General features: G+C 32.9%; 1 protein-coding gene across 6 annotated transcripts in view; it reads left to right on the plus strand.

The window, feature by feature from the left end:
• The first annotated feature begins 1,506 nt into the window (after positions 1 to 1,506).
• Positions 1,507 to 20,062, plus strand: part of adarb1a (adenosine deaminase RNA specific B1a) — a 29,451-nt gene continuing 10,895 nt past the window's right edge. For 3 of the 6 annotated variants that reach the window (XM_079424693.1, XM_079424690.1, XM_079424691.1), the window contains exons 1-3: positions 1,507 to 1,723; positions 11,190 to 11,240; positions 18,837 to 18,863. Coding sequence is in view for 2 of the 6 variants with exons in the window: in XM_079424691.1 (XP_079280817.1) it covers positions 18,854 to 18,863 (10 nt within the window). In the remaining 4 variants the exon portion in view is untranslated. The remainder of the gene's footprint in view (positions 1,724 to 11,189; positions 11,241 to 18,836; positions 18,864 to 20,062) is intronic. The other 3 variants (XM_079424694.1, XM_079424692.1, XM_079424695.1) reach the window with 1 other exon arrangement.

A 20,062-nucleotide genomic window follows, 5' to 3' on the forward strand; every position in this document is an offset into this window, starting at 1 on the left:
TCACACACACACACTCTCCGTCACACACACACACACACTCTCTCTATCACACACACACACACACACACACTCTCTCTATCACACACACACACACTCTCTCTATCTCACACACACACACACTCTCTCTCTCTCTCTCTCTCTCTCTCTCTCACTCACACACACACACACACACACACACACTCTCTCTCTCTCTCTCTCACACACACACACTCTCACACACTCTCTCTCTCTATCTCTCTCACACACACACACACACTCTCTCACACACACACACACACACACACACACTCTCTCTCTCACACACACACACACACACACTCTCCGTCTCACACACACACACACACACTCTCTCTATCTCACACACACACACACACACACACTCTCTCTCTCACACACACACTCTCTCTATCTCACACACACACACACACACACACACACACACACACACACACACACACACACACACACACACTCTCTCTCTCGCTCTCTCTCTCTCTCTCTCTCTCTCTCTCTCTCTCTCTCTCTGTGTCTCACACGCACACACACTCGGGGTCAGGAACCACGACAAGCCTTTATTCATTAGTCTCAAATGTATGTATTTTTTAATATAAAAAATATTTGTCTGTAAAGTTCTATCCTTTTATTTAAATATAAAATGTATTTATTTGTTTGTTTGCTTATTTGTTTGTTTACGCACATTTGGATTCAAATATAAAATAATCCAAGAAGTGCCATCTATAAATACTAAAAAAGAAAAGTGTTTATTTTTCAAATCCAATTTTGCATAAAAGTATAATGTGCGTCACGGTGAAAATTGCGTCTGGTGTTACTTTTGGCTGGTCAGTCACACTAACTAATTATATAAATAAATATTTTATTTTATATATAAATAACTAAACATTCGAATAAATAAAAAAATAAATAGCCTAAATAAAAATATTTAAATGTATTTAAAAAAAATTATATATAAATACAAATGTATGTATACATTCTGCTATTTTTACGTGTGTATAATATATAAATATAGCTAATGCTACATAAAATATTATTTTCTAAGAAGAATGCAAAAGAAGCAAAAAAAAAAACATTAAGAGACGATAAAATATGTCGGTAATGATTCAACTTGACTTCTTTAAAAACTGGCATCTATCTATGTATCTTTAACTATGATAGATACTAACATATCCATAATGGTTAAGTAGCCTATACCTATGATATGTATAAAATTAAAATATATTACACAATATATATGTATATATCTTACAATCTATTCTAAACAGTCTTTTTTTTTCCTGATGCTTCATTTTAGTAGTTTTATGTCGCTGTAAATTTCTCCGTATAAATGAAACCATACGACCGTCTCTCTGACCAATCAGCGCTAGAATTTTGCCTGTCGAGCTCTGATGCTCCAATCAAACGACAGAGATTAGAAGAGCCCGCCCACCCTCTGGCCAATCAGGTGTCCGGATCGGGTAGTACTCCTTTACGTCGCAGTATTCTCCTCTCAGACGCAAACGCGCATAATTAAATGACTCGCGTTGTGATATGCTGTGATGCTCCGCGTGCCTTAATTCAACGGGTGTCGAGAAAAACGGCATGCCCGCTTTCTAACCGATTCATTTATCTTTTATTTAGCATTTACCTTTGATTTCGTGGTGTTCACTGGACGCTTTTTGTTCATCAGGATTCATCTCAGCCCAGGATATCAACCCAAAATCACACTGTGAGTAATATTCACATTTATTCACGGACAAAATTATATATGTAGTGCTTTCAATTTACACTATCGTGTGCTTTACAAATTCTACACGATCCCTGTATCGGATAAATAATGATAAATATTAATGAATGGTCCCTTATCCGCAGTTCAGCATCCATTGGTCCACGAGCTTCAGATACGACTTATGGTCAAATAGCCTACAGATACTGATGTGCTGGATTATGTTTTGTGTTATTCAAATTACTAACCAGACAAACTGACTTGCAACCACATGTATGGTGGACCAGGACTGATTGATGAGTTTTTGGACCCCCAAGTCAAAGGAGCATCTGTCCCGACTGCTTTTGTCTCTCATGAGGGCCAGCAGTTGGTTACTGTTATGAACGTTTATTTTATAAATTTTTTTACACATGCACCTGAGATTACACATGCCAATGATTTAAGTTATGGTGTATTTTAGTACGTTTAAAATAATAATAATAGTCATATTACATTATGATATTAATTTGGTAACACTTTATTTTAAGGTGTCTTTGTTACACGTTACATGTACTTACTATTATAATAACAATTAAATTATGCATAATTGCATGCAAGTAACCCTAAACCAAACCCTAATCCTAACCATATAGTAAGTAGTAATATAGTTAATTAATATTACTCAGTACTTAAATATATAATTACACTGTAACAAGGACACCTTAAAATAAAGTGTAACCATTAATTTAAAAGCCCAAACCTTTTTTGTTGCCTAAGAAGGTTTTTGGTTGTTATTCATAATGAAAATATTTTAGTTTTATTATATTAATTGTAATATATATATATATATATATATATATATATATATATATATATATATATAACTTTGTGTGTATATATATCATATTTTTTATTATATATTATTTTCATATTTACATACAAAACATACATATAAAAATTAAATTTTGATTAAATGAAAAAATAAAGTCATAATATAATATTATGTATAACAGCATATAATATAGGGGCACGTTAATTTAAGGACGCCAGTTGTGATAAATACAAATATTCTTTGAACTAAGTCTCTGTCGCTGTTCTATACTGACGCTGAAAACAGCTTTGTTCCTTTTGTTTGGATTCCAATCATAGTTTGTTTAAAGAACAACAATCTAAACCACTTGCCCGGGCGAGTATGAATTCTGCAAGTAAAGAAATGAGGGGCGCAAAGACATGGAATTGAGCCTGGTTTGATTAAAATGAAAGAAAAAAATAAAAACGCACAAAAGTCAAGCAGAATACAGAGATCGGAGCATTTTAATGTTTTATTAATATATTTGACTGGGTTCCTTTCAGTGTTTAGTTGGATGTTCAGTTTTAGCAAACATAAGCCAGAGATCAGGCAGTGTGCCAAACCTTGATCTTTCATAAGAGCTCTTTAGCAGAAGTTGCATTTGGTTAGATGATCTTACTGAATTGCTGAACAGCAGTCCGTTTCACATCAGTTTAGAGTTAGGATGGGAATATACTAAAGTTTTCTATTTCCATATCACAAATTGCACTTAAGCCACATTAATATAAACAGGCTCAGTAGATTAGGAGTGCAATAGTAGCCATGCTCTGTGCAAAATCTGCTTTTTTAATTTTGCAAAATGATAAAAAAGAGGCACTGCAAAAATTGCAGTATTTTTATGATTTAATATAACATTATTAGATATTTAATGTAATATTTTCTATGTGGTTATATAAATTTTCAGTTTAAATGTTTTATTCATAATTATTATTTAATGCTGTCATGATATTAACATATTTAACAATCTATACTTTACAACAGTTTCCATCTTCGCATCAATGTCTTGTAGTTTTTGTCCTGGTTTGTCCTAAAGTGAATCTGCCCACTGTTCTTGACCATTAAATACTTAACAATTTTATGACCTCTTAACATCAGCGTATGCATGTCTTTTATTTCGAAAAACACTTTTTTTTTTGTCTCAGTTGTTGGTTTCCTCTTCCTGGTTCATTCCACCTGTTTGTCATGTGTTTGCTGCACTCTTATGCTGGAAACTAACCATGAGTTTATTGGTGAGTGTGTTGTAGTTGTTTTTTTATTATGTATTTTCATATCCAATTCATATTAATTTTTTAATTAATTTTAGTATATACATACATATGTCCCAGCCTGCATTTGCCAAAAGTGCATTCGGCATTTGCTTCTTAATCAGATTTGGAGAAATGTAGCATTACATCACTCGCTCACCAGTGGATCCATTGAAGTGAATGGGTGCCGTCAGAATGAGAGTCAGAATAGCTGATAAATACATCACAATAATCCACAAGCAATCCAAACGACCGCTCCAGTTCAATCAATTAATGTCAAATAAAAGTAAATATTATTTTAAATAATAAAGTTAAAAGCTGCGTGTTTATAGGAAACAAATCCAGGGCGTAAACAGTGCTGGATCTGTGCATATTTCTCTCCTGATTCAGAAGAGATGACTTTTTCACTGGAAAGAAAAATTACGGATGGGAGACTCTATCCATATTAATATTAAGTAACGGGTTGAAGATGATAACATCATCATAAACAGTTGTTTTTTTTCACTTCACAATGTTAATTGATGGACTGGAGTGGTGTGGATTACTTGTGAATTATTGTGATGTTTTTATCAGATGTTTGGATTCTCATTCTGATGGCACCCATTCACTTCAATGGATCCATTGCTGAGCAAGTGATGCAATGCAACAGTAAATATCTCCAAATTTGTTCCCATAAAGAAACTTCTTGCATGGCCTGAGAGTGAATCTTTTTTGGGTCAACTATTCCTAGATCATTGGCTGATGCTTGTAGTTGATTTTTTCGCATTGAAAACAGGTTAAGCACATTGCATTGTGGGATACACTGCACCATGCAGTGCGCTCTAGAAGTATACTGTACTTTTTGGTGAATACAGTAATGAAAACGGTGTAAAATGTGATGTAGTTCCAGCATCTAATTAAACAAACCCTGACCCTTTGGTTAATAACTGAAGCTAATTAATCAACCAGAAGCAGATGATCTGAATAATATCATCTTCATAAAACACAGCGCTACAGCAGGTGGATGTTTCGCGTGAGTCTATGTGTTGAATGAAGTGGCTCTTCTCTTCATGATGAGGTGAATTTATCGTTTTTTTGGAGTCACGAGCCAGCTGTTAGCAAAGACAAATGAAGCGCCTCTAGCTGAATCATCAGGTCACGAAGCGTGAATCATCGTTTTTTGCCTCATGGGTTGCGTGAGAGACACTCTTTCTGAATTTTACATTGTTGTAGTGTATATTTTCTCTCAAAAACACTAAAAGCGTTAGTCTTTAGGTTTCTTGTACTAAATATGTCAAACTTTATGTGGAAGATTTCACATTTTGAGCAACTATCGCTGAGGGGGATGAGAATGCTAATGCTAACGGATAGCTTTCTGCGGTCATTACAGTGGCTTTATAAATTTTTTCTAATCTGTGGGTTGAATTATAGACAATATTAGTTGTGGTTTTGTTGTTCAAGCGTGACAAACCGTTTCCATTGAAGCAGTGATCTTTATTGAGTGCTTTACAAGAGAGAAGATTTAATCCATCGCTTTAGTCAAGTCAAGTCAAGTCAGCTTTATTGTCAATTCTTCCACATGTACAGCACATACATACAGAGAATTGAAATTGCATTACTCTCAGACCCTTGGTGCATACAGTTAACATTAAACACGTTCAGATACAGATAAATACAGTTTAAACATATGTACATACAACTATACAGATGTACAAATGAGGATATTGTAGAAAAAAATAAGAATTAGATCGATAAAGTGGCATAAGGCGCCTGGCAGATAGAGTGCAAAACCAGTTAAATAAAAACACTGTGTAGATATATTTGTAGTGCAAAAGAACTTAGAGTCAGAGAGGTGTCACAGAGTCAGAGTTCCTAGTGTGTTGCTGTGTTAAATGGGGGAGAAAGAGGGGAGGGGGGGCAAGGACGGGAGGGAGTTCAGCTCCCTGATAGCCTGATGTATGAAGCTGTCCTTCAGTCTGCTGGTCCTCGTCTGGAGACTCCGCAGTCTCCTCCCTGATGGCAGCAGACTGAAGAAGCTGTGTGTCGGGTGGGTGGGATCACCTGCAATGCGGAGGGCTCTGCGGGTGAGACGGGTGCTGTAGATGTCCTGGAGGGAGGGGAGAGAGACACCAACGATCTTCTCAGCTGCTCTCACTATGCGTTGAAGTGACTTGCGGCAGGATGCGTTGCAAACGCCATACCACACAGTGATGCAGCTAGTTAGGATGCTCTCGATGGTGCCTCTGTAGAAGGTGCACATGATGGGGGCCGGGGCTCTGGCTCTTCTGAGTTTGCGGAGGAAGTAGAGACGCTGCTGTGCTTTCTTGCCCAGTGCTACAGTGTTGTTAGTCCAGGAGAGGTCCTCAGTGATGTGCACACCCAGGAACTTGGTGCTGCTCACTCTCTCCACAGTCGCACCATTGATGGTCAGAGGGGCATGCTGAGTGTGCACTCACTTGAAGTCAACAACAATCTCCTTCGTCGTCTTCACATTCAGAGAGAGATTGTTGTCACTGCACCACCCGGCCAGGCGGCTCACCTCACTCCTGTAGTTTGTCTCATCTCTGTTGCTGATGAGACCCACCACAGTCGTGTCATCCGCAAACTTAATGAAAATGTTGGAGTTGTGTGATGGTGTGCAGTCGTGGGTCAGCAGAGTGAAGAGGAGGGGGCTCAGCACACATCCTTGGGGGGCCCCAGTGTTCAGTGTGATGGTGCTGGATGTGTTAGTGCCGACCCGTACTGCTTGAGGTCTCCCGGTCAGGAAGTCCAACAGCCAGTTGCACAGAGAGGTATTGAGCCCCAGCTGGACCAGTTTGTGTGTGAGCTGTTGAGGGATGATTGTGTTGAATGCTGAACTGAAGTCTATGAACAGCATCCTGACATATGAGTCTTTTTTCTCCAGATGTGTGAGGGCTGGGTGGAGGGCAGTGGTGATGGCATCATCGGTCGAGCGGTTGGACCTATATGCAAACTGGAAGGGGTCCAGGGAGGGGGGGAGGACAGACTTGATGTGGTGCAAGACTAGCCGTTCAAAGCACTTCATGAGGATGGGAGTGAGTGCTATTGGACGGTAGTCATTGAAGCAGGATGGAGATGACTTCTTAGGGACTGGAATGATGGTGGTAGCTTTGAAGCATGTGGGGACAACAGCCTGATTTAGTGAGATGTTGAAAATGTCTGTGAAGACCTCAGTGAGTTCCAATGCACAGTCTTTAATGATCTTCTGTCAGGCGACTCCATCTGTACAGCAAATAAATGAGGTTTTTGGGAGCTGAGGGCTGAGTAAAGACGGATTACAGAAGATTTGACTGTTTAGTTTATCTACGATGTGGGAAACTGGAAAGACTGCATCTTTCTAGGTCTAGTTCTGTGAAGCTGCTATTTAATTAAGACTGTGTGTATGACTTTGACATAAACTGGTAACTATGTGTCTCTAGAGGGGTATTAATATCTTTTTAATTGTGAGATTGATATTGTGTGCATTTCTTTGACAGTTGACGAATAAGATTCATTTGTGGCTGACACAGCGAAACATTAGTTCGTCCCTTTTTTCAGATACGAGCCCAACTCGGTGAACTTATTCAACAGGAACATTTTAATTTGATTTCTCTAGAGTAGGTCAAACCACTTTTTTGACATTTGTTTTCAAGCTTGTTTTTCCTGGATTATAATAAGGATGTGCAAACATTTACTTTTTATTTATTTATTTTTTTATTTATTTTTTTAAGTAATTATGTGGTTTGCCTGCACAAATTGAATAATTGATCTTTATAGAAGCCCTGTTTAATTAAGACTTTTTAAAAATATATTTTTAAATATTATTAAAATTAAATTATTATATATGTGTATGTTTTATAGAAGTGTTTTTTAGCACTATAAGATTTGTCCATCCTCTTTTAAGTTTGAGTAGTTTATTGTCTTTTTTAGAAACTGAAGCAATAAATATGGTGTTTTTTCTCTTTAGAAAAAGGAAAGCTACTTTATGAATCATATTCATATTAATTTAACAGATCACTGTGTGCATACAAGCAGATTTGTACAAAAAGAAAACGCTTTCAAGGAATCAAAAGGAAAATATGATTGTTTGTTCAGATCATTTTGTGCATATTAGCCAGTAAAAGTTTTTATTTAATTTCCTTTTTTATTATTATTATTATTTATTTTTTTAAATTGTATTTAATTTATTTTTTAGGTATTTTTTGTTTACATTTTAATTAAAAAATTTTATCTCATATTTTTAATACTTTTTATTTCAAATATTATTTATTTTATTATATTTATTTATATATATTAGTTGTTTATTTAAATGATTATTATTGTTATTATTTAAATTAATATTATATTCTTCTTTTTGTACTGTTTGTTTTTATTTTATTTAAAAAAAAATATAAAATAAAAAAAATCCATATTCCTTTAGCATCACAGTGTGTGTGCACATTCAACTGCCAATATTAAATTTTTTAATAATAATATGTTTTCACACTCAGCCCTGTGATTTTATTTGACGTGCCTCTTGATGTTACATTTTGATTCGGAAACAAAAAACAGCTTTTGTTTAATTAGACGTTGTTTTTAGCAGCTTGTTTTCATCTCGTAAATGGGGCTTAGTGTGTTTTGCGCAGTTAAATTGCGACTGCAGAGTCGAACTGCGGGGTACTGCTGTGTTTATTTTTAGCTTTAATTGTGAATGTCAAACAAAAGGCGGCCATACACAACCTGATAAGATTACACAGGGAATTGTTAAGAAATATTATTTGCATGTTTGCCGCGCCAAGTCATAAATGATGTATGCTGGGAAGGTTTCCTCCTGTGGGCTTTGCAACCAAGACTCATTTTAGTGTTTTGTTTTGTTGTTGTAAATGTATGGCAACAGTTAATAACCTCATATCCTTTGAAAACATATTAATTTTGAGTCCTTTGTCTTGGTATTTTGAGTTTTGGCTGGGCTCTGATAAAAGCACTTACGTATGTGCTAAATGTCTGCAGATTGAGGCTGAAGGTCTAGTTTTATGAGCTCGGTTATTTAAAGAATTAACCAAGGAATGTTGACATAATGAGAAAATGTTAAGGGACTCTGGAAATGCTTTTTAATATTTCAACAGGGCCCTGCCTCCAATACAGCAGTTTGTGTGTGTGTGTGTGTGAGAGAGAGAGAGAGAGAGAAAGAGTTAGTTTCATCAAGTTGTAATGGTGGTTTAATGGTTTAATTTTAATGTATGTAATATTCTATCACTATTTTTCCCAGTTAAATGGTAATATCTACAAAAACATTTACATAAATCCAACCATTTGTAGCTGAAATGGTGGTCCATATAAGTTCAAGACTCAAAAGGAAAGTTTAATTAGTCTAGACATTTTGTACATGAGCTAGTTTTTTTTCATATGATTGCAGCTTGCATTTATTTATTTTTAGTTTATTTAACTTATATTTTTAAATTTTATATTTAAATTTTAATTTAATTTATTTTCAACATTAGACTTTTATTGTGATATGATATATTACTGCAATAAAAGTGTTAAAAATAAAATTTAAATATAAAATTGTAATTCTTATTTTTTATTTTTACATGTATTTTATTTATAAAGACACATTTAATTTCATTACTGTTTCATAAGAGGCTGGTGGCTGTTTATTAATAGTGCTAAAACTCACTTAAACATAGCTTTTATTTTAATTTTTGATTTAAATTTATTTAAATGTATTTTATTTAGCCTGCACTTTAGTTTTATTTTAATTTGTATTCTTGTATTATTTTTTAGATTTTAATTTTGTATTATTATTATTATTAATATTTACTAGTTAATTTATTTTTGACTCTTTATTAACTGCTTAAACTCACTTAAACATTTAGGTTTTACCAATGTTTCAAAAGAAATTCAGCACAATTCGGCAGGCGGTATGTGTCCTTTATTCAGTCAATGACAATGTCATGTCAGGCCTTGTATTTGTGTTCACACATGTGGGCTCTTTTCACAGCAGGTGCTGGTTTATTGTGTGTGAGTTTAACTCATCTCTGAGCTCATCTTTCAAGATGTTTGCTAGCACTGTTTTTCCTCCTAATATGGTGTTAGTTAAAGTAACAGTAATAGTCTTACTTTAATGGTCTCTTTTCCAGTCTAGTTTTCTCTATTAGCAGTTTGTGTTGGCTGTGAGATGTTTTTTTTTTTTTAATATCAGTGGTTTTTCAGTTCTCTTTTAATGTCTGCTCCATATGCAGATGACTGTCTGAATGAAAAAGACAATTTAGGACTTCAGTTCCCATTCAGGACAATGAAGCCCCACACAAAATGCACAAACATGATGTTAAGGCAGTGGATGTTCTTATTTTAGGTGTAACATGATTACACAAGGTCATCCTGAATCCTTTACAAAGCAAATGTCAAATAACCGCACATCATACCTGAAGCTTTTTTTGAGGTTTTCTTCTTCTCTGATCCGCCTCAAGTCACGAAGACCCCACAATAGCTCTTATTCAGTTTATAATTCTCGTTTTTTTTCTTTTTTTTTACCTAGTTAGGCCTGTTTGACTGAGAATATCTTATTTAAAATAACGTGGCAATCAAATGTATGCGTTTTTTGAAGGTAAATCAGTTGAAGGCAAAAATGAGACCATTGGTTAAAAAATGAATTTTTAACCAATAAGATTTTGCGGTGGGCGGGGCTACATCGCGTGACGCGACAAACATGATAGAGTTTTTTTTTTTAAATATATATATATATATATATATATATATATATATGTGTGTGTGTATATATATATATATATATATATATATATGTGTGTGTGTGTGTGTGTGTGTGTGTATATATATATATATATATATATATATATATATATATATATATATGTATATATGTATAAAGAAAACTAAGAATGTAAAGAGTTCGGTATCGTGTGGTAAATTTTGTCTTGAATGCAAAGGCACAATGTTTATGATATTTTGTTTTCTTTAGGTGTATCTAAAGGAAGTATTTGTGTGTCTGTTTCATTGTTAAATGGCCAGCATCGCAGCTCTATGAACGTTCTGACTGATTTGACACGAGTGTAATTTGGCGGGAAGTTCGCCTTGTGTTTACACTGCGTTTACAGCTTTTAGCTAGAGATGCTGTTTGATCAACACATTCAAACTACATCTTAAATTTGCTTAAATGGGATAATATAAATAAGAGAATGCAATACATGGGAATAAGCTTAAATACTTAAATGTGATTACTTAAATGTTTTTTATTGTTATTATATAGCTTATGTAAATAATGTGTTTTATTATATTAATTTAGTATCTTGTTTTTGTTCTTATAATTATTTATTTTATTGATTAATTGCAGGTTTGGTCCTTTATAAGATCTCATTTACAGTGAAGATGTGTCTGCTGTAAATATGAAAATGCTGATATCTCTATTCTTTGGTTACAGATCTCAGCTCTCGCTGTAAGGCTTGTAAAGAAAAGGAGGCTAAATATACAGGTGGGTTTCACATATATAGCTTCATTTGCAAGTGTATAGTAATCTGCTGCTCTGATAAGCATTTGTTGGCGAGTTGTGTGATGGTACAGTAATTGTGGTGTGGTTATACTGAATGTCCACCAGAGGGAGGCAGAGGTTTGCTAGTCACAGTTTCAATTTACTCCGACTCCACCTCTTGCTTTCCTTTTGCCTCATAATGTAACTGTGGGTGAAATGTTTAATGGGCTTTGTTTACATGTACACATCAGAAACTGAATTATGTAACCGTAATTGCAAGGACCTTCAGAATTTAGTATAAGAACACTTTTTGTGTGTGTTTAAGTTTTTAGGAGTGAATTCCTGGGACTGAAGCCATGTGTGATTGTGAGGTGAGGTGCGTGTGTGTGTGTGTGTGTGTGTGTGTGTGTGTGTGAAAAAGGAGGTCGCTATGTACTGCCTAATTAAAAGGTTAATAACTTGTTCACTCAAATATCATTTTTGGTCACATAACACTATAAAAAGAAATTGTTTCAAAAAGTTGTTTCAACTTGAAATAATTAGAAATTTTAAGTTACTCAATGTTAATTTAAGGGACAACTGGAATATTTTAGTTGACTAAACTATAAATTTTAAGTCAGCGGGGGTAACAAATTATTTTAAGTTGAAACAACTATTTTTTTTACAGTGTACAACGTTTTGTAACTTTATATAAAAGCTTTTATTTTGTCAAAAGATTAATAAATTCAATACATTTTTGTTGAATTAAAATGATTTAAAATTAGTTAATTTAAAATTTGTTCAGATTAAATATTTATTTACATTTTAATTTAACAAATTATTTAAACTTAAACATTAAATACATTGAATGTGTTTAATGTTAATTTAAGTTGATTTAATTGTATGCAATGAAAATGGTATTGAATTATTTTTTATTAATTTTATAATAAATTGAATTAAAGTAAATGCAATTGTAGTTTAATTAATGTAAATAATAAAATATTTATTTACATTTTGATTTGATAAAATAGTTCTATATTTTTAATTCAAATGTATTTAATTTTAATGAATGTATTTCTATTGAATGTATATAATAAATTAATAAAACAATTTGAATAAAAAAAATATATATTCTATTTATATTTTAATATAATGAAACTTTAAATTTAGTTAGTCATTTTAAATTAATTTTGTTTATATTTAATTTTATTACAATGAGGATTTTAATTTATTAAATTTTTTTTTTTTAAAGTAACTAATAAGAAGAATTGGTGAATAAAAGATATTTGTCTAAGTGACATGTTCACTGAAAAAAATGATACTAAATTTTTTTTAAGGTAAGTGGTTGCGAACAATTTCTTTTAGCTACATTTAAATAAATTTAGTTGAAAGTTAGTTTAATTTGTTTATTTAAATGTAGCTAAAATAAATTGATTGGAACCACTTACCTTAAAAAAAATTTGTAAATTCAAGGAATAATTTTTTTCAGTGTTGGTAAAGTTAAATTAAGTACAAATAAATACAATTCTTAAATATTTTAAATTCAATTAAATTTTATTTAAATTGAATAAATAAAGATAACTATTAATAATAAGAATAGTGTTTAATTGCACTATTATTTTATATAAAATATTTATTTAATATATATATAGTATATATAAATATTTATTTAAAAATAAAATTCAATTTACATTTACTATTTAATCTTACTTTGAGAATTTTAATTGATTTAAATGACATGTAATTAACTTGATTTAAATGTAGTAAAAAGGTGACTAATAATAACAATTGGCAAACAATAGGTATTAGTGTTCAGTTGTGTGTTGATAACTGTAAGTTAAATCTCTCAGAGGATGCCAACGCTCAGACAACATACAGAATTACCAAATTTTGCCATGAGTTAAATATGTTAAGGTTCTGCAATATATAAATATATTATAGCTGCTTTGCAACGATTTGTATCGTAAAAAGCGCTATACAAATAAACTTGAACTTGAAATGATGTTCTGTAAGCATCTGACTAAAGAAAAAGCCGAAGCTGGTTTCAGACGAGTTAAACGACAGTAACGTGAGGGAGTGAGCAGCAGAGTTCACAGCAGGTTACATCCCACCGTCAGCCCTCCCTCTCCAGAGCACTCCTCCCTCTCCTTCCCTCCGTCTCACCCTCACTCCTGTCGAAGTTGACTTCAGAGACAGAGATCGTGTTGACGGTGAGTGTGCGGCGGTATGGCTCAGAGTCAGAGCTGCTCTCAAAGCATGGGCGCGTATTACTGCCTCGTTCGCAGCAGGTTCAAGAGAAGACGCAAAAAACGATCTGAACGCAAAGGTAAACCGTATTTCTTTCCACATTAAATCTAAATCACTTTGAGTCGCTCTGGATCAAAGTTCTTACATAAATGTTCAAACGTTTGTGTAAATGTTTAATCGTAAACATTTAATCGCAATTGTTTGTTTATTTGCCTTTTTGTTTGACACTTGTTTTTCTAATTTTGATTTGTTTGAACTACATAAAGCTGGAATCTATAAAAAAAATCCTCTAAATGATTTATTGACTTTTTGGTATTTTGAGTAGATTTAACTTCTGTTTGCGCAAATTGTGTGGTAGTGTCAGTATGCTTTTATTTGTGATTTATCAACGCCAATATATAGTTCATCAAGGTTTACAATCTTGGATAACCTGAAAATGTTTCGGAATTTTGAAAGGGTGGAACAATTTTTATATATAATTTATAGAATCTTAAATTGAGTTTTGTTAATAGTGCGCAGCAAACATAACATTTAGAGCTGAGTGTATTTGATTTCTGTTTTGTGTCTTGTTTGTTAGTTTTATTTTTGACACTTTATATTAGCATCAACGCAAATAAAACTTGCTTTCAACTGCAATGAAAATGTTTATATTAAATTGAAATAAATTAATTTCAGTCTTAGCCATTAAAAAGTCAATTTTCTCATATGTAAAATGTTTATTTACATTTTAATTTAACAAAATTATATTTAACTTAAACGTTTAATGTTAATTTAAATATATTTAATTTTATGTAATTATTTAGTAGTAGTAGTAGTAGCCCTTTATTGTCACTAGTCACAAGTACTTATTTCAGTATTTAATTCATTTTTGTATTAATTTGTATAATAAAATACATTTTATTTACACTTTAGTAATTATAATAAGTTTTAATTAATTTAATTCAGTTTAATTAATAATGCCATTTTAAATGTATTTTATTTATATTTACTCTTATTTCAATGAGAAGTTGAATTAAATTCTATTTAAATTTAATTAAAAGTGATTAATAATATAAATTGATGAACAACAGATATTAGTCTTCAATTGCCTGTTGATAAAATAAAGTGGGGTTATTCAATTTTTTTATTTAATTCAAATTTTTATAATTATGTATTTAATGAAATGTCTTTTTAAATTAAATCATATTTTTACATTTTTTATTTAAAATAAATTTAATTGTATTAATTTTATTAAAAGTGTGTGTGTGTGTATGTGTATATATATATATATATATATATATATATATATATATATATATATATATATATATATATATATATATATATATATATATATATACACTCATACATATATACAGTCCCCTCCATAAATATTGAAACAGAGACAAAATTGCTCTGTTGGCTGTGGAGTCAAGACATTTTCAAATATGATTAAAAGATGAATATGAGACAAAACTACAGAATGTCACATTTTATTATTAGCCGTTTCAACACATACATGTTTTACCAAATAAAAAGAACAGCACTTTTAGAGTTCATCCCACTCATTGATGTGAGCATAAGTATTGGGACAGTTGAACATAAGGCAGATATAAAAGATTAAAAGCTATTATTTAGTTGCAGATCCCTTGCACACAATCACAGCAGTGAGTCTGTGACCCATAGACATCACCAGACTCTTGGTCTCATCCTTTGAAATACTTCTCCCAGCCTTTAATGCAGCCAATGGCATTTTCTTGAAAATTGGTAGGCAAGATGGTTTTGTACCCTTCCAAATTCATCATACACTGGTCATCATGCATTAAGTCATCAGTAAAGTTGAGAGGGCCTGTTCCAGAGGCAGCCATGCATGCCCATGCCATGACACCACCACCACCATGCTTTACAGATGAGGCTGTATGCTTGGGATCATTGCAGTTCCCTTTTTTCTCCATATTTTTGTTTTCCCATCACTTAGATAAAGGTTCATCTTTGTCTCATCGGTCCATAAACACAGTTTCAAAACTCTTCTGGCTCACCTTTGTGCTTTTTTGCAAACTCTATCTTTCCTTTCTATTTTTGGTGCTGGTCAGAGGTTTGCATCTTGCTGTGTAGCATCTGTAATTCTGTGTCAAAGTTTTCATTTTCACAGCTTTTATGATTTGTCTGTCATCAGCTACTGTTGTGTTCTCAGCCGATCAGGTAGTTGTTGGTTGCTGGTGGTTTCCAAACTCTTGATTTCTCCATGCCCTTTATTTTTGCTATAGCTCTAATTGACTTTTAGCATCTAAATTGCTTGCTTTTCTCTCAAAGTCAGCTCCCTTGTCTTCATCCTGGTTTGTGTGTGTCATCATCGAATGAAGGATTCAGAATACAGAAGTAATGGATATAACTGATACGACACATTCCCTGCTTTTAATATCTGAAGAATTAATGCAACAGGACACAGCTGATCACTTAGAAAGACCTGTGAGGCAACTGTTCCAATACTTATGCTCACATCAGATAGAGGGATGAAACTCTTAAAGTGCTGAACTTCTTAGCTGGTAAAACATCTATGTGTTGAATCACCCAATAATAAAATGTGACATTCTGTAGTTTTGTCTCATATTCATCTTTTAATCATATTTGTAAATGTCTTGACTCCACAGCCAACAGAGCAATTTTGTCTTTACTATATATATATATATATATATATATATATATATATATATATATATATATATATATATATATATATATATATATATATATATATAAAAAAAAAATTCTAAATGCCTTTTATTTATTTTTTTAGTAAATAAAAAAAAGCTCTTTAATAATTGAATGGAATGAAAAATGGAAAAGCCTTTGAAATGCATTGGACAAAAGGGTGTTGGGAGTTCAGAAAGCTGTTGTTTCTATCAGTGACAATATGAGACTGGCGTTGCTGCCCTCTTACACACTGTACTAGCTCTTACGTTATTTCTATCAGCCGTTATTTTGGTGTAGGACTCGAGGTTCTTCCTGTTTCTCTCTCTCTTTGAGTGTGTGGTGTCGGTGCTGAAGGCAGTAGATAGCAGGTTCAATTCAGAGAGCTCCTCATGTGTGAAGTTTAATCCGTCTCATTAGAACAGCCACTTCACGCCGCTAATCTCTCACCATGGTTACGCCGCCAATCCAGTCCAGCAACAACGAGCAATTGAGTTAGTGTTCAGATAACAGATTTTATCATTCACTTGTTTAGTGAACAGATAACATTTTAATTCCCCGACACTTCAGCAGATACGTGATGCTCTGATGGACGCACGGCTTCTCGTAAGATTCCTGGATGGAGAAGATCTTGATAAGCAACTGTTTAAATATAATACAAACCTTCCCTCTTGGTATGATCTTGCCTTTGTTCCCATAATCTCCTTTATAATGGCCAACCTCTGTGGTTGAGTAATTCGTTTTGCAGCTTTCCAGCTGATAAAGTGTTATTAACCAGTATAAATAAAATAATAATAAATGTACGTATAATAATATAAAACGATATAATAATATAATTATAAACATTTAAAAAAAAAAAAAAATTACATCTATATATTTTAGGATTAGTACTATTAAATATTAATATTTATTATTAATATTTTATTAATGATTTGTGATAGTAAATAATAATAAATCACATTTATTATTATTTTTGTATTATATTTATATTATTTATTTAATTTTATATTGGTTCCTTTAAACAATCTTAATAATTCTGTTAATTATTCATTTAGTAAAAAAACAAAGCCTGTTTATGACAAAATATGTGAATTTCATATTTCCGTTATAATTTCTTGGTTTATTAGATTTTTTCATTGTTCTAAAGGCAAATCGAATTGATAAGTGAAATGCTAATTTTTATATATTTATATTTAATAGTAATATATTTATATATTCCATTTAGTATTTATATTCTAAATGTAAATAAAAATATATTAAAATTATATATATATATGCATCCCCCCCCCCCAAAAAAATCAAAAGTTTTATATTATTAAAATCTACATTAGCAAATTATAAACACACATAAATAAAATAATGTATATCAAACATTTTATAAACATACACGCACGCACACACACCTTTACTAAAACGGTTTTGAATATTTTGTTCAGAAAACAGCTTATTTTTTATGTATATCTTTCTTTTCAGTTATCTGCTGTCTAGGAATAATTCTGCAGTGGTAAATAATCCCCAAGCAAGGTTTAGAAACTTTCTGGCATCAGCTGGGTGAAAATATACACAAAAATGCTGAGTTATTTCCTTTTGAATGCCTGCTTGAAAATATAGAATTTTGAATAAAAATGGGGCACAGCAAATTAGATAAACATGGTTACTTAAGCGTTTCTACACCCTGTGCCGTCGTCTCTCATGCTCAAACATGGAGATAAAAAAACCCATTTCCTCCAGACCAAGTGTAGTGGAGTGAAGTCCTGAGGGATGGACTGTGAGTTTAATCTACTGGAGGGGGGAATAAATTCAGCATTAGCTCAAGCGCTTCCGTTTGACCAGCCGAAACCGAGACCGTGTCCAGCCCACCTGTCTCCTCCTCTCACTCGCTCTCCCTCTTTTTTTCCTTTCGATGGACTGCGCGATATACCCGTCTCTCTGGCATGTGGTCTGGTCTGGAGCTTTGCTGATAAAGTGTGTTATCTGTCGCACCTGTTATCACCCGTAGCATCAGTGGCACGTGTTTGCTCCTTCATGTGTTAGAAATAATGGCTGCTTTTCACATTTTTTAAATTTTTTTGGGGGGGCTGACTGACACATTTTGTAAAAATTTTCTTTCATGTTCCACACAAAGTCATGCAGGTTTGGAACGAAACAAGTAAATGATTTTGTCTTTTTGTTTTTTAAATTTTGGCCAAATTTTTAACTCTATATAAACTCAATAGGAAAAAATGCAATTGCCTTCTGTCGTAGTATGTCTGAGTCCAATTTTCTAGCTCTCTCTATCACACTGCTGGTGTGTGTGTGTGTGTGTGTGTGTGTGTTTCAGTTCATGTGTGTTAAATGATGAAATCGCTTGATTGGCTTTACCAATTGACACACAGCCCTGCCGCTGCCCGCCAAGTCCCTGCGGAGTCGACACTAAATGAATGCTGTCATAAAAATTTTACAGGTCCTGTGGTGAAGACATGACGGTAGTGGCAGCTACTAATTGTCTGAAAGATGGCGAGCTTTATTTGATCAACTCTGATGCTAAAACCTGTGACTGGCTGTTAGCATTGCGCGCTCTATAAGAATTCATAGAGACCATGACACATTCATAAATCTGGGCTCACAAATCAAGCAGAACTACTCGTTGTATATATGTAGTAACTAATATTATGACATTTAAATTGGATGTATTGGTCTATCACTAATATTTTTTCCCCACAGGGATCATCAGCAAGACAATGAATGAAGGTAGGCAGAATATCTTGTGTGTTTATTAAAAATGTTGTGTTGGTTGGGTTTTCATGTGTTTTAAACCTGTAAAGGTAGGGTAAACATACCTATTAAGCTTACCAAAATCTGCATTGAGACATTTTTAGTGCACAAGATATTGGTTTCAGTACAAAAAGTTGTTAAAATAAAATATTAATCTCACACAAAAATATTTAATTTTATTTTAAATGAAAAAAGCATTTCAATTAAGATATACGTCATTAATTTCAAAAAGTCCAGCTGTGCTTAATGGGTACATTTTTGTACCCTTTAAGCACACCCCTGTTCCCATTAAGCTCACATCATATTTTATAAAAAATTCTTGCTTATTTTAAGGAAAATGTTTAAAGAATAATTGTAAAAATATATTTTTTTGAAGGTACAAAGTCAATCACTAAAAAAACCAGAACACTAAAATCAAGCAACAAAGCATTCAAGGCGATCAGTTATATTCATAATCAAGTGTCATTTAAGCACATTGCAACATCTAGGCTAGTCCACGTTCTGCTAAGTAACATTCAAAAATCAAATAAAACAAACCAATAAAACATTTCATTCATGGGGATGAACACAGAATCTAGCCTCATTATGAAACCTCTTTTTAAGTGGATGTAAACGTATCTATAGTCTCTACAGGCTGGAGTACACTGCATGATTTTGCCCTGATTTTCCACAGATTTACAGTCTGGAGAAGTTGATGCTAGTTACCAAAGATCAGAGCCAGTCTGCAGTTTTGAGTCGACAGAATCCATAGCAAATTGATTAACTTAACTTGACAACCATCAGTTTATATTTAAAGTCTGTTTATGAAATATTTACATAGACATTCAATGTGGAAGACAAAACATCTAAAAAAAAAGGCACATTTAAGGGGCTTCTCTTTTGGTGAAAGTTTTCAGACAGCTTTCAAAATGACCGCCAGACAGTGTGAACACATGGAGTCTCATATCTCAGTGTGTAATAATCTGATTGACTTGAAATTATAGGAGGTATATAGTAAGAAACACATCAATTGGTTAAGACATCAAGTAGGATAATAAATAATTTTTTCTTTTTATAATCTGATCTCCGAAGGTTTGTTTCTTTACTTTTGCTGACACTTGGAGAGAATCAGGCCAAATGTCTTTTTCTATCTGCACAGCATTTGCACCCCAACACACACACCTTTCTCTGTCCAG

This window comes from Barbus barbus (genome assembly GCF_936440315.1).
Source record: "Barbus barbus genome assembly, chromosome: 9".
In the NCBI taxonomy this organism is placed as follows: domain Eukaryota; kingdom Metazoa; phylum Chordata; class Actinopteri; order Cypriniformes; family Cyprinidae; genus Barbus; species Barbus barbus.